Consider the following 25,035-nt stretch of genomic DNA (forward strand, 5'->3'; position numbering starts at 1 on the left):
TTTCTCTTATGCCAGACATATTGTTTTAATACAGGATTAGCAACATTTAGATGTGTTCATCCATACTAAAATAATTTTGCATAAGAAAGAAAAAAACAAGGGTCTTGCCAGGAGGTACAGGATTCCCATAATCTTGGGATCAATCACTCAATTCATCCAGTCCAGTCTCTGAGCATGCAGCAAAGTCCAAAATGTAGAAAGCAGGTTACATACAGCTTAGAGAATTATTAATATTTATTTCCCACTTCTCTGCAGTGTTACGTCACTTCTGTGTAAAAAGATAAATGCTTCAAATCAGCAATGGACAGGAGGAAGGGAAGTCAAAAAGCAAGTGAAAGATACTAAGAAAGGCTAAAGAAGTGAAATTTTACTTGTTTTGAAACATGAACTCCAGTGCTTTATACCACTGTGCTCTCTACACCCTGAGTCTGGCACTGCTTGTAAGTAATTGCATGGAAAAAAGCTTTTACTTCTTTGTTTTTCGATATTTGTTCATTTTATTCTTGGAACAGATGGTCAGATACAGTTTTACTTTTTGCATGAGTCTCTCTTTATTTGCTTTGGATTCCAGTTAAACAAGGCAAGACGCTATGAAAAGTGTGAACAGCAGCAGAAGGGGCACACGTTGTAGGATCAATGCATTTCACTGTTTTCTTACTACACGCTCACTAAGGAGAAACAACATAACTGGCAGGACCCCCTTTTTTTTGTGTGTAGGCTTTAGAAGACAGTGATGAAAAAACAGGAGAAGAGCTGTTACATCAGAGCAGCTGAGTTTTGATAGAGTTTTTTTTTTAAATTTCAGATTATGCATTCTTATTAGTTACAGTTTTATCTGCCTTGTTGGTAGCATTGATGTTATTAAATATGTGAGCAGCTGAGATACTACAGGTAACAAATGAGTCAAACTAGCTGGGATGCTTATAGCAGAATTAGAAATATCCAAGTGCATTAAAAAGCCTAGAGGTCTCACTGATATTTTCCTTTGGACAAAGATTAGTAGATCACAATTCAGGATTGCACAGATGTCAGGAAAGGTCTGTGAAAAGTGAAGCAAACATATTTTCTTTGCTTTTAAGAGTAATTACATTTTCAGCATCTTCCATTTGTGATTCTTCTGCTATATCCTTTCCTCTTCCCTTGGAATCTCTTCTCTGAAGGAGCATTTCATGAGAGGTGCTACAGCAGCTGGGATTTTATGGGTCAAGAGAAATAAAATAGTGTGAAATGAGAGAAAAAACTTTTTACTGATGTGAAGCTATGGTTTCCTTTGTATCATTGTGTGACAAACTCCACTTCCTTGTAGGGGGAGTAGATAAATATGATTGCTCATAAGTAGAATATCAAGATCCAGTTTAAAATATCACTGAAGTTCTCTGTTAGAACATGTCCCATTTACCCTAAAGAAATAACACTTTCTTCTATAAAGCTGGATTGGTATTGCACTTTCTAATATAAAGCTGGATTGGTTATAATACAATTATGCACTGATCAAAGACAAGTTTATGTGTTAAGTGTATAATAAAAATCTCCTAGTGTCTATTGCATATTTTATTATAATAGAGGATAGGTAAACATTCTTATTTGAGTAGAAACTGGTGGAAGAACAGCTATCTGTTTTCATTGTTGGTAGTAGCTTGATACTGTGCTTTCCCTGGAAGAGTTTAGCTCAGCTTTTAGAGAGGTTTTAAATGCTTAAGAGGCTGACTCTCAGCTTCCATAAACTGAGATTTTTGTTTTCATTTCTTGTGGTACCTACTGTAATGTGAAAACAATTAAAATATTGATCCATTCTGATGTATATGAGAGAAAACAGGAAAAGCATCGTTCAAGCAGCAAATTTTGCATGGTTACAAAACCAGCAAGAATATTTTTTAAAAAGAGAAGTTTACTTTCCTATGTGTGCATTTCACGTCCCTTTTTAGAGACTCATCTGGAAGAGGGTTTCCTTTTGTTGTTGCTGTTTTATTGTTTTGTCAGATGAACAAGACTTGCAACAGAGGCCCTCCGACAAGGGTAAAGATTTGCTTGATTTCTGGTGGTTGTGTCAACCCACAGTTCCATTTAATACATTATCTGATGGATACGGCAACTGCAAATTCATATTCTATTTGGAACATATCAGGGTTTATTTCATTTGTAGTTTAGCTTTCCTTATCAGCAAGAAGAGTTTTGTATAAAGTTATTCAGGAAGACAAGCTGAAATATTAGCTAAGGTCCTTTCAAAAAGATTTTCTATTTTGCCTCCTGTTGCACAATTCCTACCATTTTTGCCCTTCTAAAAAGAATATTGGGGAAATACCTGTTTCTTATCTTAACTACAAATGGGGTGCAAATATAACCACAAGGAAAACACTTTTTCTAAGCTACATTTGTTCTATAAGTGATAGCCTGACTGGCAGAGCAGGACTTTGCCAGCCAGAGCCCATCCCACCATCACCAGTGAAGGGGCAGGGCAGCCTCAGGGGCATATCAGCCGGTCAGGATCGGGGCTGGTGAGGGGACTCAGGGTCAGACATAGCCCAGGGCCATGGGGACAAGGATGGGCTGAGGCCAGGCTGAGACATCAGCAGGGCCCATGGCTGGGCAGGGCAGGGCAGGGCAGTGGTGGAGCTTGCAGCCACCATCCTACAGCATTGTTAGGCCAGCAACTGAGCTCCTGGGTCCATGGGAAGAGTAGGGGGAGGCCTAGGGCAGGCTGAGCAGGACCACTAAGGCCCGTAAGGGCCCTGACAGCAACTCAGTCCAGACTTAAGTCATTATTCATTTATTTTGTCTCACAGTAGTGGTAGCACCACAAAGGTGTAGCTGACTTCCACATGTTGAAGTCCTTTTGAGATATCTAGTGCCCAGTGAGTTTGCTGTCCAATTTGCTCTGCCTTAGTGAATTGTTATGGATGTTCTGGGAAGGCAAAGATGTTGGAAAATCAAGGCCCACTAACAGGTCCTGTGTTTGCCTATCAGTAACGTCAAAGAGTACTTATCACTGAATCAGTTAAAAGACTGATCCAAAATTAATATCTTCAGGTTGGCATGGACTTGGGAAGATGCATTCCGAAATTGTCATCCATCTGTTCTTTTCTCCTTCCACTTCCTTTTTTTTTCAAGTTCTGCTATCAGTCACCAAAATTCATCAGGCACATCCCATTTTTTTCTGAAAAGTTTCATGTGCAGATGCAGAATGTTTTCAAGCTGTGTGATTAGGAAGCATCTCCCTAAAAAAGCCTTACTGGGATACTGGTTCCCTCAAAAAATGGCAATCAAAAACTTGAAACTTCTCAGGTTTGGCAGGGAATTGAATCTAGGTTTGCTGCACTCCACATGAACATTTTAACTAATAGAGTCTCAAAAATGTGAGCAATTCAACTAGTGATAACACAGGTTTAAAAGGAGATATGTATGTTCTGCTCAGCTTTGTGAAACAGTTGTAGCTACTCAGCAAGGTCTACGGAACAGGCACACCTGCAGATCTCACCTGCTGTACATTAAGTGGTTCTCAGGGAAGTGGTGCTTTACATCTGTCTGTCTTCATGGATGTAAATGACCATGAAAAGTGCTAGAACCTCTGCTTCATGTCTCCTCTACTAATTACCAGAATTCAGAAAAAGAAACAAGCTGAGTTTGGATTCCTGTTTTGCCTCATCTACCCAACACAAGAAGCTATCTGTCATCCACCATAATATTAAACATTTTGTTGAAGACCCTAAAGTAAGACGGCAGTTAGCTAGACCTTCTAGTCCATTGCAGGAGGCATTTCTCCTGAGTGCAGCTTAGCTCCTAGGCAATCTGAATGGTCCTCTGGTAGTGGTATGCAAGGAAAAGACAAGAAGCAGTGAGTACAAAATGAAATACAGAAAATTCCATTTAAACACAAGAAACCACTTTTTATTGTGAGGGTAGCCCAACACTGGAAGAATCTGCCCAGAGAGGCTTTGGTGTTCCCATCCTTGCTGAAATCCAAAATCCAACTGGATGCAGCCCTGAGCAAACTACTCTACTTGACCCTGTGTTGAGCCGGGAAGTTGCATTAGATGATCCCCAGAGGTTCCTGCTAGACTCAATCATTCCATGATCTGTGATATGTGAGCTGCAGAGGGAGTTTCTGTAGGGACAATTCTAAGACCAGTGAATTACCAAAGTGGCAAACTAAAATATTTTATGGAGCTTCATTTCTTTAGGATCCCACAAACCAAAACCTCTTGTCTTATTATCAGCTTAGCTACAAGGCAAAATAGCTCTACTATAATGATGTGTGCACAAGCCTGCATAATGTCAGTAGCTGTACTCACTGGCATTCATCTAACCCAGAGCTGAAACCCAAATTCAGAGTAACCATGAATTTAACAGTGAGGGGAATGTGAGTAAATTGAGTCTAAACCATAGCTCATTCCATCCAAAAGTAAATATATAAAATAATTCAACTGATCCATGCACAAAAATGCTAGCTTCTCTCTGTTATCCTCATAAAAGGAATCTAAGAAGACTAGATCAGATAATGATGCCTCTGTAGATGAAGAGACCAAAGGAAACTGAATCACATTCACAGACATTTATTCTTGTGCTAAAGAATGGCTCATACCTCTTTCCTGTTACTTGATGCTTCGAGAAGTGGGCAGAAGGGAAGAAGGTAGAAAATTATTAAACCAGTCTATAGATGGTTTCAGGGTAGTTTGGAACCTGATTCTACACCTTGGTTGGGAACAGTATTCAGAGCTGTTTGGAAAGTATAAGGGTCTGCTAGATGTAATCAAGTGTTCTAGGGGGTTGAATGTATCTAGAACACAGCCTAGGAGTGGAATCAATCTTTTTAGTTTATTTTAGCTGAGTTTTTGTCATAGCAGAACTTGCACTCAGTGTTTATTCAAGCAGTAACTACTGACTTGAATATAAACTGTAAGAGCACCTCTTAAGGTCAGGTCTTCTGGAAGGAATAGGTAATAACTGACATAGGTGGCACTTGATCAGCCTCACCTTTTTATTTGAGATGCGTATGGTAAAGTGTTCTCATGAGTCTGGAGACATAGAAAGAAAAAGAAAAAAAAAAGATTTCCTGAACTGGTCAATAAGCCAAACAAGCTTTGTTCTTGCCATGAACAATGAGCTAAGAGAGTTTTCACAGGCAAAATCTAGTCATCTTTTTGCCAGGAGACATAATTTAGGACCATGCAAATGGGTACATTTCCTGCCTACTGAGGTTTTTCTGGACACAGTTCACCAAACCAATAGAATGTTGTGAAATAGTTTTTCAGTAAATGGGTTGACTGCTTTTTCTACTGACTAATAAAACTACGTTTTGCAACAGCTGCTGTCCATAATGGGTAGTGAGCTTTTCAGCATAGATTGCTTTCATTGTCCAGGGTGAGCATAAGGGGAGAAGAATATATGTTGGCATGAGACACCAAGTGAGCAAAGATGTTCAAGACAGATCCCAATTTTCTGTCATCCTGCCTACCATCGCATATCCTAGTGAAGTGGAGCTGAGGGGCTCCCTAAACCACCTGTTTTTGCTGATCGGGGCTGACATCACTGAGACATCCTACACACCAGATCTCCACCTCCTGGGGCTAAGGCAATGGCTGGCCTCTGCTCCACCCATTCATAGCCATCTTCCTCTCACATATGTCAAACTTCAGTCAGCCTTGAGTACGGGGCCCTCCTTTTCACTGCTGCATTAATCTGATCCATAGCACTGCTGTCGGTCAGTATGGCAGGAAAACCACATCCTCCTAAAAGTGCTGTAAATGGGAAGCAGACTATCTCCTTGAAGCCATACATGTGGATACATGCCATTTTCCACTGCCAAGATCCAAACCCAAGAAGAGCAAAGGCTGTGCAATTAAACCAGTGTTTTCCAGCAGCCTGAGAGCCTCAAGTTCTTAGTCAACATGCAGTTCAAATGCTCTGCAGACCAACATGAGATACGGACATTAACATGGAGGGGAAACACCAGCTTATTGGAATGGATACGATCTGCCCTCTGGATGAACCGAAAGCCAGCTATTTGTTTTCCAAATTCCCTGAATACTAATCTTCCCTGGGTGGAACACAAGTGATCCATATGCCAGCCACCTGTTCACCATGCAAGTCTCATCCTGAGTTAATTTTCTGTTGTGTGTATCTATGTCTTTATATCTATATTCACACATACAGAGCACACTGGCACCAGTGGCCAGTGTGTAGAGCCAAGATGAGAGTCTGTGATGATAACTGGCCTTCTGGGACTGGGGACAATAGTTGTGGTTGGACAAGGCACATATTGCTTTCTTCGTGAAAAATACATGTAGGTATTTCTGCACAGTGACTACATCCACAGAAGTCATGCTGCAGTCTTTGTCCTTCAGTGGCCAAGGTACTCTGGATGCCTTCTAATTCTTTTGCTGCGTCCATGTAAGCATAAGTCTAAATAAGGACTAAAGCAACTAAAAGGTTCCTGCTCTTAAAACACCAGGAGCCATTTTTTTTCCTTTACACCAGCATACCAAACAAACAAATGTTTTGGTGCAGAGTTGTGGGGTTTTTTTCCAAAGAAAGGAGTTTTGCCTCCCACCCTGTGTAACGAAAGGCAGATGGCAGAAGAGAGAGAACAGATTTGTTCCTTTTGGAGCAAAAAGCACATTCAGAAGACAGCTTTGCAGTAATTGTATGTGGTTTCAAAAGATTTCTTTGGAGGTTGGCAGAGGCATCTCTATGCTGAGGAGCAGGTGGGCTCTGCAGCATGGTCTGCAGCGCTGAGCTCTTCACTGTTAAGAGAATGAGCCTGTCCAAGTGCCCTCTGTCTCCCTGGGCCCAGATTTAGCAGGGACTAAAGTCAGGGTGCAAATGAGTCCTGCACTCAAACCCAGGCCATAGCAAAGAGGTCTTTCATTATGAACATAGCCAGACAAATCTCATAAGCTTTCCAGTACAGAGCTGTAGCTACCAGCTTTGGATAGCTATACTGCCTAATGATTTGTTCTGATGTAAAGTAACGCAGCTCAACTGCCTTTGACAGAGCTCAGCTGAGTTCGCCTGCTGAAAGCATTGCAGTTTCTGCAGAGGCAGTGGCACACTTTGACTCTTAAACCCTAAGATAATGTCCCAGGTTCTTAACACAAGCTTGTTAGTTCCAAAAGCAGGTCTGGACTTAATGGCTCATGAGATCCTACCCGACCCCTTCTTACAAATCAGATGAAACTCCTCCCCCTGCAGGTCTCTGGAAATGTCCACCCGGAATGTGATTTTATGACAGAGCTGAAGAAAAAGGAGGCTGAATGTCTGGATGACCCAGAAAAGCATGGAAATGTAACGCCAGCAGGTATCCATATGTGAGAGATGAAAGGAGTGAGAGAGAAGCAACACCCTACCAGAGTCAAGACACAGCCATGCTGCTGATGTGCATGTTTGAGTGTTTCACTTTTTGTCCCAAATCTCTGTTCTGGTCGGCTCTTCTTTCATCTACTCCCAGTCCTTTAAGTTCTTATTTTCAACACCATTTTCACATTAAAATATGGATGGTCAATCTATCTGAGTGAATCCTTGTGTCCTTGTCCTATTTCTTCCCCTACTGGATGTTATCATGGCATCATGCTTGCTCTGTGAGGGTGTGTGGACCTTTAAAAATAGGCTAATCTGCTAACCAGTACTGTAATCTGGTCTTTCTTCCAGCATCACTCTCCCTTCTATTCCACAATACATTTTCATTTATTGAATTATGTCTGAAAACCTACCCCAGTCTAACACAGGGGGTCTAACTAAAGCAGATTAAATAGTTCTCTGGAGGTGTTTATTTTTCACTATAGAATAAAAATTGTGGGTAAACTATTTTTATAAGATATGTAAGGGGTGGAGTGGCAAAGTTGAAAAAGGTTTGGCTTTTTTATTTTGCTCAATTATCATTATGCCTAAAAATATATTTCACTTTCTGTCTGAGGTTGCAAGGGAATGTGGGACAAATTACTGTGCTGGCCGGAGGCAGATGCTGGAGAGACTGTTGCCTTACTATGCCCAAATATCCTTTTTCACTTCATGAAGGAGCCAGGTGATGTACTATCCATCAGAGTTGTACTATTGTTGTGTTGCATGCCTGGCAAGCACATTTCTAAAAATGAGGGATGAAGACAGAACATTGCAAGTTCCTGCTCTCTAGTTGGATCAGAGCATTACTGCAAAGATTGCAATAGGATCTAAGGGAGCTTAGCAGTTCTTCTCATATTTTAAACAATAATCATAACTGGATATGATCCTGTAGCCTGTGATGAGGTCCTGATCCAAAGAACACTGAAATCAATAGTGATTTCTATTGGTTTTCATAGGCTTTGGGATCAGCTTGTGCATTAGTTTTCTAAAGAACTCATGTGGTGCTTTCTAGGTCAGAACTTAAGCATGGGGCTTGATGAGATTTATGTTCTGATGAGCTTGGGATGAAAAAAAAGGCAAAGGAATGAATAAGGTGATCGTTCTTTAAGACCAGGGTTGGAGATACAAAACAGAATTTTGTCATGGAATTAGCATATGTGTTGGGTCAAATGCAAGACTGTGCAAACTAATGTCTTTGTGCTGCTTACTTGCTGCGTGAGTATAGCTAGGAATGAACTGCAAGCCCATAAGGAAGAAACGATCTTCCAGGAAAGACCTAGATTTGGCAGCTCCACAAGAAAAAAAGAAATTGCAAAGCCCAACCTCTACCTCCCCCAGCACATGCTAGTTATAAATGAGGGATAAGGAAAATCCCTTTCATCTGTGCAGATTCATTTCCTGCCCCGGGACTCTCTCACTTATCATTCATCTGACTCATAAATCTTTTTTATGGAAACATGCTATCCTCATAGAACAAACTGCTTATTCCAGCCTCTGATCTGCAAAGAGTGAGCCCCAAGGAAGGTGGGAGTGAGAAGGGAGTAGAACAGTGAGTGTTGAACAAGGCAGAAGTCTGATGGAGCAGTGCTTCCCAGTCTTCTTAAATGGAATTCCATCCCTGGAAGTGTCCAAGGCCAGGCTCGATGGGGCTTTGAGGAACTTGGTCTAGTGGAAGGTGTCCCTGGGAGGGTTGGAACTAGATGAGCTTTAAGGTCCTTTCCAACCCAAACCATTCTGTGATTCTGTGACTTCCTCATCTCTGGTATGATTTCTTCCTTGTTCCTTCCCACCTCTCCCACCGTCACTTCAGTTCTCTCACTTCTTCCCATTGTTTGTCTCCAGATAATGTAAAAAGTTTTGTATCCGACTACCTGAATGTACACATCCAAAATGTCCTCTCAACTCTGTGAGATGCTAATGGAGATGATCCTCTCCTCCTGGTATAACCTTTGTACCAGCAAGAGGTCTTCTGGTTTTTATTTTCCATGTTATGTGGCTCTTCATTAGAAAAAAATAAGTGCTTCTCTTTCAGCTGGGATAGTAAAAAGGAACTGCACAAGGAAAGGCTGGTCTGACCCATTCCCTCCCTACCATATTGCTTGTCCAGTAGAAGATGAGATTCCACTTGAAGAAGTAAGTTTAATTAAACAAATATGTAAGTGGCATGCTGACGTTATAGGATTCCTTTCTATTTCTGAAGACCACTGCAGAGGGCCACTCAGCTGAAGCTGAAATTTCTTACCAAGTAGGGAATACAATTCACTTTTATTCTAGTCACTTATTTTAGAGAATTAGTAAGTATGTTTTATTATTCAGGTGTAAAAGTGTAATAAAAATAGTCAGCTGCAAATTACATACAATCATACAGTTCTGTTGAAGTAGCTCACAATATAACAGTTAGATATATATCACAAATTGTTCACAAAATATGACTTAAGACATTTCAATAATATCAGTCAGAGAGATAGTTTTGTGGCATCACAGCATCAGTACAGCAAATGTGCTGTTGTAACACCGCTATTCCAAACTCAGCAATTTCTAAGGACAAGAGGGGTTTCTGGTTTCTTATCCTGCCTAGCACAAAATATCTAGTTCAACAAGGAACAAAAAAAGTTTCAAAATCTACATCTCGGTAATGCAGATCAGAATTTTATGTATACCTTCAGCTAGATTTGCACAGTTGGTGATATTTAGAGATTATATGTACAGGGAAAATAGAGTGCTTTATCTCTAACTGATAAGGATAGAAATTGTATAGATGTGCTTCTTATAACTCCTCGTCCAGAGAAAAGAAGCAAGCCAAAATTCTATATAATATTTTAATGAAAAATACTACAATCCTGAAGATTATTATGGTTACATAAAATCTCTTTTGTGACCAGGTTTTGCTGTCCTTTTAGCTACTGCAAACAAAATGAGGAGTAACTCAGTGGAAAGACTCTGAAGAAATCCCCACTAAGTTTAAACTGATATAAAGGAGGTAGAAATCACTTTAAGTGATTAAAAATGAATTGTCTAGTCTAAGCCTAGATCTCTACCCTTCCTCTGTACAGGCTAACACTGCACTTTTGTCTTTATTTGTACAAGTCAGGTGAATACTATCCTTTTTTGTTCACTATAGAGAGAATGAAAATAACATTTATACCCTAGTTGATTAAGTCCATTCAACTTGCTGGAAAGAATTTAGTTTGTTTCATCATGGGGAGGTTTCTTTTGTCTTCCCATTACTTTTTTGGCTGACTACTCTCACGCTGTTTAACTCAAACTTCCTTTACAACCTCTAAGTCACAGTACCTGCTGCTCTGTATAAATAAACAATTACACTGAAATGCAACTCTTTCTTTCCTTCTTTCATTGTTTCCTTACATTCCTGGTATAAAAACAATCTTAAATGAGTCTACGGATTCTTTTAGTAGTAACCCACATTCTACCTCAAGGTAAACTCCTCAGTTGTAGGTTTGTCCACTGAAGGATTTGATTATTTTCTGTGGTTTTCATCTCTGATTTGTAAGTGGAGGTTGCCAGCTACTGTCAGCCTGGCATGGCTTCGACAGGTTTCTTACGGAGTGGTGCCTTCCAGACTTAGGGTCTAGCTCTGGAGCTCTGAGGGACTTCTACGAGCTCCTGCTGGAATTGTCTATAGTCAGGTACGTGGGTAATTGGTGCAATTCACATTCATCCACCAGACAGAAAAGGCCACTCTCCATGGTTTTCATGTCATTTCACTTTGTCAGTCTCAAAAAATGATTGTGTAAGTCTGAGTTACTCATTACACAGTGGAGCTATATTAGTGCTTTGGTCAGGATCAGGTGTGAGCCTTGCAAGGAAATCATTTGGTTATGCCCACTTACTGCATTTACACTGAGAGGTGCTCCCAGAAGGCATAATCTGGCTTCCTAGGGATGAAACTAACCTGCAAGGCAAATGCCAGGTGCACCTAGTGTGCTCTGACCGTTAATAAAAGTTCAGCCCATGGGACTAGACTATGACTAGTCAGAAATGCACCCAGCATGGGTGTAGGGTCCTCAACACCAAAGGTTTTTCTCCACCCAATCAGCCCTATCAACCCGCACTTGGTAAGGCAGGTGTAGTGATAGATTCGTTTTTTTTGCTGGCAGAAAGTGATATGGTCTCATCTAACAATGAGTTGAATTGTCTTCTGGGGTGCTTGTTTCCCCTCATTAACTAGAAAAGAAACAGAATTAGAAGAAACAGGACTGTGTTAACAATTAAACGGTACAATCCTGTGGCCATGCGCTGACACTGCTCCTTTTACTACAGACTTGGCTGCTCATACCTCGGCAGCGAATTTTTAAGCACCTAAAATAAATTAAATAAATCCTACTCAGTGTCAGCTTTATATTGCCTTAAGTTATACATAAGAATAAAAAAAAAAGTATCTTTCCTTCCCCACAGTGAACTGTAGCAGCACAATGTATAGCTGCATAGATTTTAGGATATAGAAACATTGAAATGGAACCCAAGAGACAGACCACGTTATATTGAAGGGAAAGATTTGCAGCCTAGAGCTTATTCATTCTGTTTTCTGCTTCAATGTGTGATAGTTGAAGTCAGCTTACCCTTACTCAGAGATCATATCTGATAGAGGTGCCATTTAGATTGAAATGGTTTTGATTGACGTTCTGACTGAGTAACAATTAAGTTTAGCAGCAAGAAAAAAAGGGGAATAAAAATCAACCCCAGAAAAAAACCTAATCCTGCAACACAATAAAAATGGAAAGGAAGAATGGACGGCAAAGCTGTAAGGAAGCAGAGCAAAGGAAAGTGGAGAAACATAAGGAAGGGCTGACAGAATTCTGTATTTATCATGCAGCTAGCTGCCAGCAGGATTGCCCTGCTGCTGCTGCAGAGAGAAAATGGTATAAAATACAGTGCTTATTAAAATGATAAGAGTTTTTAAAATGCTTTCGTGGAAGACTGGCTTGGTTCTTTATGGTTTCATGAATGCACTTGAAACCATCCTGATCAATACGTTTCTTTATCAGGCTGGTCTGTATCCATGTAGCTATGGAATAGGTCTTCGCAAAAGAAACATAGTTAAGTGATTTCAGTTGACTTTTGCTGTGGGATTAAAAGGGGAAAAAAAGGCAGGCAAGGATGTGAACAGATTGGAAGCACCAAACAAAGCAAAGCTTCCAGAATCAGTAAAACAGCTGTCATTTGGCTGCAAATTATGTGACAAATAATTCTATTCTTTTATAGAAATCCTATTTTTCTACTATAAAGATCATCTACACTGTAGGATACAGTGTATCAATCACCTCACTCATTATTGCTGTGACAGTTCTTATTGCATTCAGGTATGTAAAGTTATTGTCTAACCTTAATTTTTTCAACAGTTTTTAGTATCTTAGACTGTATATGACAACATTAGAGATCACAAAGTAATATAGATAGAAATCCAGAAGAATAAAATTTCCAGCCATATGGGTTTAATAATATTAAACTGAGGCTAGAAATGAAAAGTAATCAGAGCAAGGCAGGCATAAGAAGAATCAGAACTGGGAAACAAATCCTGGCTGTCTATTGGCAACACTCAGCAACTCACTTTGATCCTAAATAACCAATAGATAAATTTGCTTCTTTTAGCTGGAATGAAGATAATTTCTGATAAACGATGTGTGCTTGCCTTTCATGGGTTCGCTGAATTTTATATTAATAAGAAGAATATACACAAAGAAATTGATTCTGAATCAATGTTCCTATGGCACTTTATATTTTACTATTGAAAAATTTACAACTAAAACATGTTTTGAAAGTTAGGCTCTGAATTTGGCTACACTTGGTAAGATTTCTTTCCTACTGAACTATGCAGCTATTAGGCATTTTCAGGTATAATTTAGAGTATCCAGAGTAAACCTGATTGTTTATTTTCTAATTTACTGTAGATTTGATGTTTGCTACCACGTAAGATTTATTTTATTAATCTTTGTTTATTTCTTGTATTTCTGCAAGACAAAAAAGAATAGAGTTTTATTGTTATGCTGTGAGAATTGAGTTTCCCTGTGGAAAGTTTCTTGACCTCTCTTGGTTCCTACATCACGTCTGGAAATGAAGAGATATGTTTATTGACATCCACTCTGACCTCAGGAAAACAAACCAGCCCAAATAAAGGGAAAGAAAGAAACAATGGACGTAAAGAGACTTAGCAATAGGGAGGAAAAAGTTGTAGTTAACAATGGGGTTGGCATTTGAGTTCAGGAATAAAATTCTGCACACCCTAAGTGAGCTTTAAGATTAGGTGACCCTGAGATTACTGGATCTGGATGGAATTCAGCTTTTAATGCAACTCTTTGTTTAATAGCTAAAATCTTCAGCTCCAATGACAACATAAAATGGAAGCTGTATAACTTTTCCAAAACCCTGTATTTAATAATGGTCAAAAATTAATGTGAATTAACTGAGAATTTAAAGTAGATGTACCAGCTTGTTTTGAAGCTCTTATCTGCATTCATTTAATTCTTAAAAATAACTTTGGTAAACTAAGGAAGAGTTCTTTTGCTCTGTATAAGGCTGTCCACACAGGGGTTTAATGCAATTTAACTCACCAATGGCATATTGTATAGAAAATATTGCTAAGCAAACATTACTCTGATTAACAAAAATGTCCGGTTAGTCCAGGATATCTCTGCATGCTTGTTCTTAGGAGTGGTTTAGCCATAGCCAGGACTGTTTCAGTAGAGTTCACTCCTCAAACACAGGTTTCTCTTCACCCAAAAATAATGCCAACTGCCAAAATCCTGGCGTAGGTATACCGAACACAAACTAGAACTGAGATTCCTGAAATCTGGCAGACCAGAAACATCATCAGGGCACCACCTAACAAGGCAGGAGGCTAAGGTGTAGTCTGTGCGTGGATCGCCTTGGATGAGGAAGGCTTCTGTCTCTGCCTCTCTGCAGAGAGAGCTCGCTGAACGAAAGTGTTCTTTCTATATGCACCTTCAAGCATCTCAGATGAAACAAGGGCTTATTGCATATTTTAACTACTGCCAGTGCAAGTCAGTTAACTACCTCAGAAGGACCTCTCTTCTTTTCTTCCAGGAGGCTTCGCTGCCCCAGAAATTATATCCACATACAGCTCTTTTTTACTTTTATCTTAAAAGCTATTGCCGTTTTCGTTAAGGATGCTGTCCTTTTCCAAGAGGAAGACATTGATCATTGCACCTTCTCTACAGTAAGCACACAAAAACCAGGATACTGTGGTACTCGATGTTTTGCTTACAATCTACATATCGTTTCATATTTTGTGGCTTTTTTTTACTCCTTTCTTTTTTTTCCCTTCTAACCTGGTAATAAAAATTATATATATTCTTTTATTCAGTATGTTTTACCTCCTTAAGTGTGTACTTCATGCACTTCTACTTTCTGATTGCAGCAGTTTGTGATCCTGTAGTACTCTAAATCAGATATAGACTTTGCCATAGAAAAAAGTATTATCATTACACTGTTACACTTCTGTAATCTGAAGCCTAAAATTGAAGATCTCTGACTACCTTATAACACAAGTTTTAAAAGATGTTTCTTCTGGAAATGTTGGATTTCATGCTTTGACTGCAAGCTCTGCATTGTAAACCACGAGACACACAAGGTACTAGGCAATCGGCTTTGATCCAGCCACAAATATTGGCAGCATGGCAGTGGTTTTCAAACAGAGATTTATGGGATGGTTATTCTGCATTGCTTGTAGCTACACAAGAGTTTAGAACTGAGCATAAGTAGGAAAGTGGATCCTTGATCATTTGCCTAAGGGCTATAGAGCACTTGATTCTACTTGTATAAAGTACACTGAAGGCAATGCATTTGTGGGAGAAATCACACGCTTGGGAGACCAGGCTTTATTTCTAACATAGAGATATAAAGCAAAATACAGCGAAGATTCCAAGGTATTGTGGTGGAAGCCTTACTATTCAGAAAGCCATTTTACAATTGAAGCTCCCCTTTCAAACATGCGTGTAATTGTGAGATCTTGTTCTTTGTATATCTTAGCCACAATTACAGATGCCTACTACATCTGGAAATCAAACACATGTATCCACAAGTAATGCCTAAACTATGACTTTCTTGTTCCCTAGACGGAATGCAAGATCTCAGTTGTTTTCTGTCACTACTTCATGATGACCAATTTCATGTGGCTGCTAGTAGAGGCTCTTTACCTAAACTGTCTACTACTCTCATCCCTTTCTCATGGAAGAAGATATTTTTGGTGGCTTGTTCTCTTTGGCTGGGGTAAGTAAGGTTCTTACATGAAATTAATAAAAGGGAAGATGTTAAACAAGGCTTTATCCATCCCATTAAAAATACCGGATGTGGAATCTAATCTGCTTAACTGAAGAGCCTAACTTGAGCATTACTTTGATTTTAGTTTTACATGCATACTAGTGAGGAGCAATGAAGTTTTTTTTAAAAGTCCAGCATTAAAGTCACTATGAAATAAATGGAAAATCAGGTAAATTTGCCAACCCACAGAGAGAGATCCAGATCCAGTCCACTTAACCTTCTTTTTCCCATTGAAAACACAGATACTTTTAAGGAGTTACCACAAACATCAAAGTTAGATGCACCTTGCTCCTGTTTGTGCAGAGTATGAGAATGGGTCCATCTGGAGTCAAGTAGACACTTCTGTAGCCCTGGTATTGCTATTGCCCATGTTTTACATGGGGCAATTGTATGAATAAAGGACCTCTGTCTGCTACATAATGGTGCAAGCGTGAGGCAGCAACATTCCCACACCTTTTGGTGGTAGTCTGCAATAAATGTAATTGTTCAGACCTTTGTGGTGACTTAGAAATCAGAAACTAAGTGACTACCTCCATAAAGTGGCTGTGTAAAGGGAACCGGAGGACTCCTGTACGGCAGGTGAATGCACATGCCCAGGGGAAGTTTTGGCATTCCATGCATGTTGTCACCCAAGGTTAAGGTAGCCCTGAAAATTAAGGAAACTGAATTACTTTTGGTGTTTTAGGGAGACTTCAGGTGCCTTTTTAGGAAGGTTTAAGGTAGACTGCATCACGTTCTGTGTTTTTAGAGTGCTAATATTACCATTATTTTAAGATTTGGTAAATGTTATTCCCTAATATTTTGTCATGCAAAAAGCACCCTTAGTACTTTACAACTGGGTTTAATGTACTATTTGCATGCAGGTGCTAGCTTCGGGTGAGATCACACAGCGGAATTGTGGTCATGTTAGTAAGCAGCTGCATGTTCAGACCTCTGTGGCAGAACTATATCATGTGCCAAGTAGCTTCTGTGTCCCTTTGTTTCTTCACAGCAGTGAACGATCACCAAACAGTCAATGCTGTAACTTGTTGCGTTCTATCATGGGTATTAGGGGAGTTCTTTTAGGTTTATGCTGTGAGTTTGAAGTGGTTCCTGTTCCGTGAACAGGCCATGAAAGGTAATTCCACTTCTGAAAATGAGTGATATATATTATCACAGCAGAGTTTCAGTGGGCAAGATTTGGATTAATTGATGAATCTTGACAACCACAGTTTTTGTTTAAATGTCTGACAGGTTTTCCAACAGTTTTCACCCTTGTATGGATATTAGCAAAATTCTACTTTGAAGACACAGCGTAAGTCATTGTTTCCTGCATTATTTTATATTCTTGGGATATATTTTTCATTGATTGTGGTGATTACATACACATCTTTTTCTAAACTACTGTTATTTCCTCAGATGCTGGGATATTAATCAAGGCTCTCCTTACTGGTGGCTAATCAAAGGACCTATTATAATTTCTGTTGGGGTAGGTACTTCTGAGTTTGCCGACACTAATTAGAAGAAAAAAGGCTTTTAAATTAAAATCTGGTTATTGTTTGCTGAATTACTCTTTGAAGTAAGGAAAAGGAATGGTATAATTTCTACTGTAAGCTTGCTTATGTCCAATCTAAACTAAGAAGAGGTAGGAAACTGCCACCTCGCCAAAAGCAAACATCCTTCAAACAACTTAAAAATTTCATAGAATTGTCAGTTTGGTTGAAATTAATAGCAAGTAAGTAGCTAAACCATCCTTATAATATTTAAAAACAAGGTTTTAGCCTAAGAGTCCAGAATCACCCAGAAATTTTAATAAAAACTTTCAAGGGCAATAGGTTTTTGTTTGTAGGTAATAACAATGATAATAGCTCTTGAACCTGACATTTATTGAATAAACTGATGGGCCTTAAATGGTTATCATGGATGATTACTCCCATATGCCATTAAACCCAAGCAGTGTTTGAGAAAGTGGATGAACTTAAGGGCACCTAGTAAAAGCTTCATTTGATTGGAGGACAAATGCATACAAATAAGGCATATATATGAAAACAGTGTGAATGAATAATCTCAGTTCTGGTAATAGTTCATTGTATTTCAATACAATATCACACTTCCTTTTACCTCCATTATTTTCCCACTTCCTAGTCTAGTGCTCACCTATCATCTACTTCTGAAGTTAAGAGATTTAGGGGGTGATGTGAAAAATCAGTGATGATTTTTCTGCTGGAATGTACTTAAGGCATCACTGATGGTTAAAATGAGATTGGAGTTTCTGGTAAAATATGGATATTCTTAGGCAATATTAAGCATTCAGCTTCACCTAAAGAAGAGCTGGTGTGTAGAGACACATAAAAATGTACAGGGAGAAACCCTCTGATTGTGGAAAACCGAGCAGCTTCACCGGCTTTGGAAAAGCTGTGCCAAATTGCAACTGTAGAAAATTTGATTTGCAAGTTAGGGTGGACCCTAGCTAGCTTTGGAGCTGAGCTAATGCTCCTCAGTTCTCTCCAGAGTAAGCAAAGAGAAATAACGCATTTTTGTTTTATGATTCATTTGGCTTATAATAGATGTCTACCTTTGGAGGAGATGACTCATGCCCAACGCCACCTGAGGCTCTGCTGACTCTACTGGCTGGCTCCCCATTGACTACAAAGGGAGAACAGCTCAGATGAAAGCATCTCATTGTAGATACCTATATTTAGTCAGAGTAATTCTACTAATGTCTAAAGATATTATCCAGAACTTAATGCAATAGCCATCTTAAAAGAGATTCAAAATTATATGAACTACAAAAAATAAAAAGTATTACACAATCTATTGATTTAAATAGTTTGCTTTACAAATTCAAATTCTCAAGTTTTCATCTTCAGCTATTTCTTTAAGGAGTGCGATCTGTTTAGATGCTTGAATGCTGCCAACAGAAATTACATCAATAATTTTACAATTGTCTCATTGAAACTGCACAAATCACATAATAAATGAATTTTAAACCCAGATTTTTCATTGCAAAGTTCTACATTAGAACATAACCTTTTATTTTTTTCCACCCCCTCGAATATTGTGAACAGGTCAATTTTGTCCTATTTATCAACATCATCAGAATTTTGCTGAAAAAACTAGACCCTAGACAAATCAACTTCAATAACTCTTCTCAATACAGGTAGTGTATGACATAATAATAATAACTTATTTTTTAAAAAATAATAAAATCTTATATCATCTTTTCTAAACAGAGAAGCACTTGTCTGGTTTCAGAGGCAGGCTTGGTTTGACTGGCATTAAGTTTTAGAAATCCCCAACCTTATCCCATTCTCAAGGAAACTAGTCAAAGGAGGAGACTCAATTCAGCTAATATTGGCTATCTAAACAGGAGGTGTTCAGATCAGTTCAGATGTCTACCGTGCAATTACAGTCAGTGGGGAGACTAGGAAACAATTCATTGAATCCACATTCAATCTCTGATTTAGGGCAGAATAAATTACCCTCTATAGATGACTTTTCCTGTACATGGACAGTGAAGTGAACCTGAATATTACTTTCTTTGTAGCTAGTTACAAAAAAATGTCAAATTTTCAATGGCTCTGATGGGACAAAATATGTTCTACTCCTTTCTGTTTTCCTGAATTGTAATCTCATTCAGAAAGACAGAACAACGAAAGACCACAGAAAAGCTATGAATATGGTGTTGCCAATAAAGCAATAAGCATCAGAAATCTACTTACAGCTAGTATCTCATTATGCTTTCTGACCAGCACTGTAGTCCCAAGAGACGTGACCTTTACATGTAGATGTTTAAATCCTTTTTTTAACTTCTGTTCGTTACTGTGGCATACTGCATGCATTAGTCTTTACTCAGGGAACTATTACCTTACTTCTCATGTCCTGTGCTAGACGTCTCTCAAGGTCAACTCTACTTCTAATTCCGTTATTTGGAACCCATTATATTGTCTTCAACTTTCTCCCGGAATATACCAGCTTGGATGTTCGGCTTTACTTGGAGCTCTGCATTGGATCTTTTCAGGTAAAATGACCACGGAGGCTTCAGGTCCTTCTTTTCTAATTTAGTGTCCACGTGGCAACTAGTATTGTACAAAACATGACTGGATCCTGAAGCCAGTGTCTCTTTACAGAGTCCATGGTTCTTTGCTGAGTTACAGTATCTGAAGATGTGACCTACATCCTACTTGGCAGTAGGGTAGAGTGTACATTTGCAGATTCTGCAAATACAAGACTAGTAAAAACCAGTAGTACTACCACTAGTCTTCCAGATGCATGTGTAAATTGGATGGTGGGTCAAAGTCATGGAAAACCTTCTTTGCGACAAGTGGTAATCTACATACCTTCCCTGACCTCACTAAGAAGACCAAGCTGATTTGGGCTGATGTTTTTACATCAAATTACATAATAATTTTTATTATTATTTATTATTTACATCAAATTACATAATAATAATACACATTTACATAAATTATCCAGGGGCAATAGAAGCTGTAGTTCCAACCCCTTTGTTAATCCTTTGCAAAGAATAAATTGATTAGTAAACATATAAACATCGAATAGTGCCTGGTGCTCGTCAGCCCCATACACACTACTGCCCTGAGGAACTTTACATCAGTTTCCCTCCTGGGTAAGTGAAATGTTTGGTGTACTTTGGATGCCCCCAGCTGCTCTGAATTGGCACACAGGGAGGGCATGGACAGCTTGAGGAGCTTGGTGCCAACTAGAATGCTCTTACATACCCTCCAGCTGAGTTACGAGCAAGACAGCACCCAGCTACCCTTTGCTTTCCTCCCTTTCCCTGCACTGCACCTCAGAGTCTACAGGAAGCAGCTGTGGACAATCCCACCAAACTTCACGAGGGAGCTTATCTCACTCCAAATGGTTGTGTGGCATCATTTGTCAGGGAGCATCACCAAAAATCCAGCAGTTGTGCTGGTCAGTCCTCTTAAGGATTTAATCCATTGAGTCAGTCCTGTCCAATAAACCTTGCACATCTTAGTCCTGACCTGCTGCACTTGGACCTGGCCTTCATTTAGTTAATCAACAATGTGAGGAATAGGTTAACTAAACAAAAGGGTGAGGTGTTTAGCTGGTGTCTGATCATATAGGTCCATTGACCTCCTAGGATTTTCCTAGCTTTATCTCAGTTCAGAACCTTAACAAAAGTATTCAGTAGGCCAAAACCTGATCTCATTTGATAGAGTGCAAAGATACAGAAAGTGACTGGAAAGCTCTGTGAGCTCTGTATGTGGATCTCCTCACAAAGTCTGTCTTTCCTCACTGATTTACACTGTGTAAAGAATTAGCTCACTGTCTGGCTACAGAATGGACCATATCTTTGTAAGCATCACGCAGGAGAAATTCAATTGCCATATAATCTATTCTTGTGAATTCATATTGCATTCCTGACTTTGGTGAAATGCCAACAACTAGTTGATTATCTGGCTGATCAGCTTTGTAGAAGATAGGTAATTTTTTTCCAATTTATAACAATCCTGCAATCTATAATGATACTAATTCACATACACAGTACCATCATGAAGTCAGATAGTGCAAATGGCTTTTTCAAACTGTGCTAACACTCCACACATACTTTTTTTTTTTTTTTTGGTCTTTTTCAGGGGTTTCTTGTAGCAGTTCTTTACTGTTTCCTGAACCAAGAGGTAAGGAAACTATATCCTTTACAATATTGCTTCCACTGGCAGATATACAGTGTTAATAATAAGTTTCACACAAACAGATAATCAAATCTTTTAGTTTCTTAGGATTGTCTGTTAATATGGGAATCAACGAAGATTAATGTCATTTCAATTATCTTAATGGGAATGAAGCCATCTAGTGGAGAAATGAACTTTTACTACTTTGCTATTCCATCTAGCATTTTTTATCCTTTGTGCACATTTTTGTACTCTAGTGGGACTTGAAAAACCCATGCTAGGTCCAGACAGTGATGCAAAGACATCTTCATTTACTAAAAGTCTATGATTAAATTAGAAATAATTTAAATGTATGCTGATTTCCCAATAGTGAAATATTATTTTGTAATATTTTCAATATGCTCATGAAGCTTCTCAGTATTTCTTCATGTTGATAAATTTGTTTTTCCATTTGAGACATATAAGTAAGGATTTTGATAGGACAGGAATCATTCCATTTAGCTTAGTATCCAGGTCCATTTATATAGTCTAGAGTTTGTGATAAGAATGCATCTTAAATGACTTATATAGGAATCAATATTTTATACTCCGCATTTTAGAATGGGTTGAAACCCTGGAATTTCCCTCTCTTTTCTGACTACAGGGCAGCTGGGACAGCTGTTTTAGAGTATGACTGGGATTCAGTTTCAGAGTACTCTAAGAGTCTGCTGGTTTCTAACTGCAGCTCCTAAAAAGGGAGAGCCCTGATTCTTATGTACCACCCTCCAGGGCATCCCCCAGAGTGTCAAAGATGTGTTTAGGAGGTGAACCCTGCCCTTAATCATCACGGTCAGTGAAATATTCAAATTATGAAGTACAGTTGTCTGTGTTAGAGATAGCTGACCCACTCTAGACTCCCTGGGCTGTACACTGACTAAATATCCATTTTCCAAGTTTAAATCCTAGGGCTGAATAGACTTTCAAACAGTATTTAATTTTCTACTTGTGCCATGGTCCACATTGACTTAATTTATCAGAAATTTCTGAAATATTAAATAAATATCTTCAAATATATTAACATTTCATAGCCTTTTGGTTGAGTTTATGGCTACGAACTGTCGATTGCTCTAATGATGCTTGTGATCAGTTAACACTCCTATTCACTAGTCTAAATTTTCTGATGGTAGACCATAGTTTTACATTCAGCTTGACATCCCAGACACACAGCATTTCAATATAGAAATTTCCTTCTTGTTAAACATCTGGAAAGGCACATTTCTAATAAGAATCAGATGTGGCTGGTTTAGACCCACTGTGTGTTTCTGTGAACATGCCAATGCATGGAACACACAGTTGTCAACCACAGAAAGCAAATGTCTTCTGAATGCTGATGGCTTTCCCCTCATCATCTTAAAGAGCAGAGCAGTATTATTTCTCAGCCACAAACTGGTGAATGTTGATCAAGATTATTTTGCTGCACATTATAATTTTGTAGAATCAGATGGAAACAAGACAACATGCTTTAGCAACTGAGGAAGAGCAAGCAATGTGAAGCAAATGTGTTGAATTTTGTAGGCAACATCGGCGTGACCATTACTGGAATAAATTCTCAAAGGGATATTAAAAAAAAAAAAGGAGAAGATATAAAAAAAAAAGCTGAGAAAATGTTCTAATGGTGGAGAAAATATTTTACAGTGTTATAGTTAGAGACCTCAAGCTCTTTCATTTCTCAGAAGATAATATATATCAAGATGTAACTACTTTGAAGGGACAAAATTACTTAGTGTTGATAGACTTTTCAGTTCAGAAAAGGAAGGTGGACTGAAGACCATCAGGTAGAAATTGAAATCAGGTAAGTTAAAAATGAAGTGTGACTATTTCATTAATTAACTGTGTGACAGCTCTAATAATAAATTTTGATTGTTGGGCCCATAGGAACACAGGACTGGGTGGACTCACAGAAAGAATGTCCTTACTTCTTGAAAGAAAGAGTGGGGTTCCTTTATGCTTTTCAACATGGCAGGCCAGCTCTGAGCTAGCCACACTGGATGTTTCCATCAGTGCAAAGGGATGGGCATGCTGAGGCAGGGCAGATGAAACATTCTCTGGAGGATCTTACTTTTCTCTATCAGCTAGAAAGGGAGCCCAGAGGAACTAACTTGGACTGAGATGTCTAAATTTTACCCTTCTTTAGCCACTATTTCTGTCTTTCCTCTTTCTCATCACTCTACTCCCAAGCAGTATTTCACCATAAATTAGCATTCTCCTTTCCTTTCGAGGTACAAACGGAAATTGGCCGAAGGTGGCATGGTAAGAAATATGGACTTATGCCAGTGTGGAGAAGGACAAGATGGACTGTGCCATCTAGTTCTGGTGTAAAAATGACCACATCTGTCTGCTAAAGATGACCTCAGGATCTAGAGTAGTAACATATAAAAGCCTGATTAGGGAAAAAAAAACCAAAACCCACAAAACAGAACAAAACAATAAAAAAAAACCCACCAAACATAATGGTTGCAGTTTATCCTGAGCAAATTGGAGGAAGATCCACTTCCACAGCAGTTCTGTCCACTGGACATCTTCTGCAGGAAAAGCATTAAAGCATTGCAGTAGCAAACAGACTGGCCTTCTAAATACAAAATAACCCTCTGACTGATATACTGTGCATCACAGCAAACAAAAATCACCTCTTCTTGGTTTGCTGCCCGTATGCTTTCACTGATGAACCATATAGCATCATGTGCCTGGGGAGTGGACACCAGTAGTACTATTACAGGACACCACAGATGACCAGCTCTGGAAAGTGGAGTTCAAGCCTCGTGCAATGGGAGCTAGAGTCTATCCAGCTTGTTCAAGCTTTGTTCATTGTTTTGATTCAGTAGACACACAATTAAGAAGCTAAATGTCTTGCTGAACTGGAACACCATGACTAAGAAGTTCTCTTATATTATCTTTTTGGAAGCAAAAAGATTCAAAGTTCACAATAAACCCTGATACGCCTCATGTTCTGATGTTATTTCAGTAGCTAGAGGTTAGCAAATTTCTCATAGCCAAGCAGCAGGAAGCAGAGGTGTTGGAAAGGACAATGCTCCAGAAGATAATCATTAAGGAATAACTGCTCTTTGCAAGCAAGTTTTTTTTTTTTTTTTAAAAAAAAAGCAAAGTTTTCCACAGAAAGAGAGACCTAGGACACTGCTAGGAATACTCAAGTATTTTCTTGTGGGACTGTTTTTGCTCTCCAGTGTTGTAAAATATGCAGAAGCTTGAAAATAAACTTGCATTCCCAGTGTTTGTACTTGAGGGGTTTTGTGTTTGGTTTTGTTGGTTTTGTGTTTTTTTTCCCCCCAATGGTTGTCCTGTAGATTAATGGATTGATTAACCTCTTTGATGGGAACATCAGAGCTTGGAAAGGAGTGAAAAAACCAAACTGTACCAAACAGTGAGGACTATTACACCGATTCACTTTCACCCTGCTCTTCTGGACACTTCAGTGTGCTGCCAAGTCCAATTAAACAACAGAAATTATAACAGAGGAAAGTGGGCTTGCCTTCTTTTTTCCTTTGCTGTACCCATGTAATTAAAGCTAAGTCGAAGATGTGGAATGTTCTGTCATCTAGTTTTCATGCAAAAGCAGATGGCCAAGGAGGCGTCTTTCAATTAAAATAAAAGTGCTTTTCTCCTTGTTTTTCTTTTGTCTGTGAAAAAAAATACCTCAATAGCTGAAATCAGATTTAAGGGTGGGAGAAGAGTCTGAGGGAGCAGCAGGAGGAAGGTGTTTATTTCTATT

The 25,035-nt window shown here is 38.9% G+C and overlaps 1 protein-coding gene across 1 annotated transcript; it reads left to right on the forward strand.

The window, feature by feature from the left end:
- The first annotated feature begins 383 nt into the window (after positions 1 to 383).
- GHRHR (growth hormone releasing hormone receptor) lies at positions 384 to 23,507 on the forward strand. Its single transcript, XM_055806246.1, has 13 exons — positions 384 to 440; positions 7,189 to 7,294; positions 7,910 to 8,017; positions 9,368 to 9,468; positions 12,559 to 12,656; positions 14,398 to 14,530; positions 15,429 to 15,582; positions 16,867 to 16,927; positions 17,032 to 17,101; positions 18,681 to 18,772; positions 19,504 to 19,633; positions 21,234 to 21,276; positions 23,476 to 23,507. The coding sequence occupies exons 1-13, from the start codon at positions 384 to 386 to the stop codon at positions 23,505 to 23,507; spliced, it is 1,185 nt and encodes a 394-aa protein (XP_055662221.1).
- Positions 23,508 to 25,035: the final 1,528 nt, after the last annotated feature.

The sequence above is a fragment of the Falco peregrinus genome, chromosome 5 (genome assembly GCF_023634155.1).
Source record: "Falco peregrinus isolate bFalPer1 chromosome 5, bFalPer1.pri, whole genome shotgun sequence".
Lineage (NCBI taxonomy): Eukaryota > Metazoa > Chordata > Aves > Falconiformes > Falconidae > Falco > Falco peregrinus.

Coding starts and splice junctions, on each gene's coding strand:
- GHRHR (XM_055806246.1), top strand. CDS start 384: ATGAACTCCAGTGCTTTATACCACTGTGCTCTCTACACCCTGAGTCTG. Junction 12,657..14,397: donor ACAGTTCTTATTGCATTCAG/GTATGTAAAGTT, acceptor CTTTTCTTCCAG/GAGGCTTCGCTGCCCCAGAA. Junction 21,277..23,475: donor CTGTTTCCTGAACCAAGAGG/TAAGGAAACTAT, acceptor TTTCTCATCACT/CTACTCCCAAGCAGTATTTC.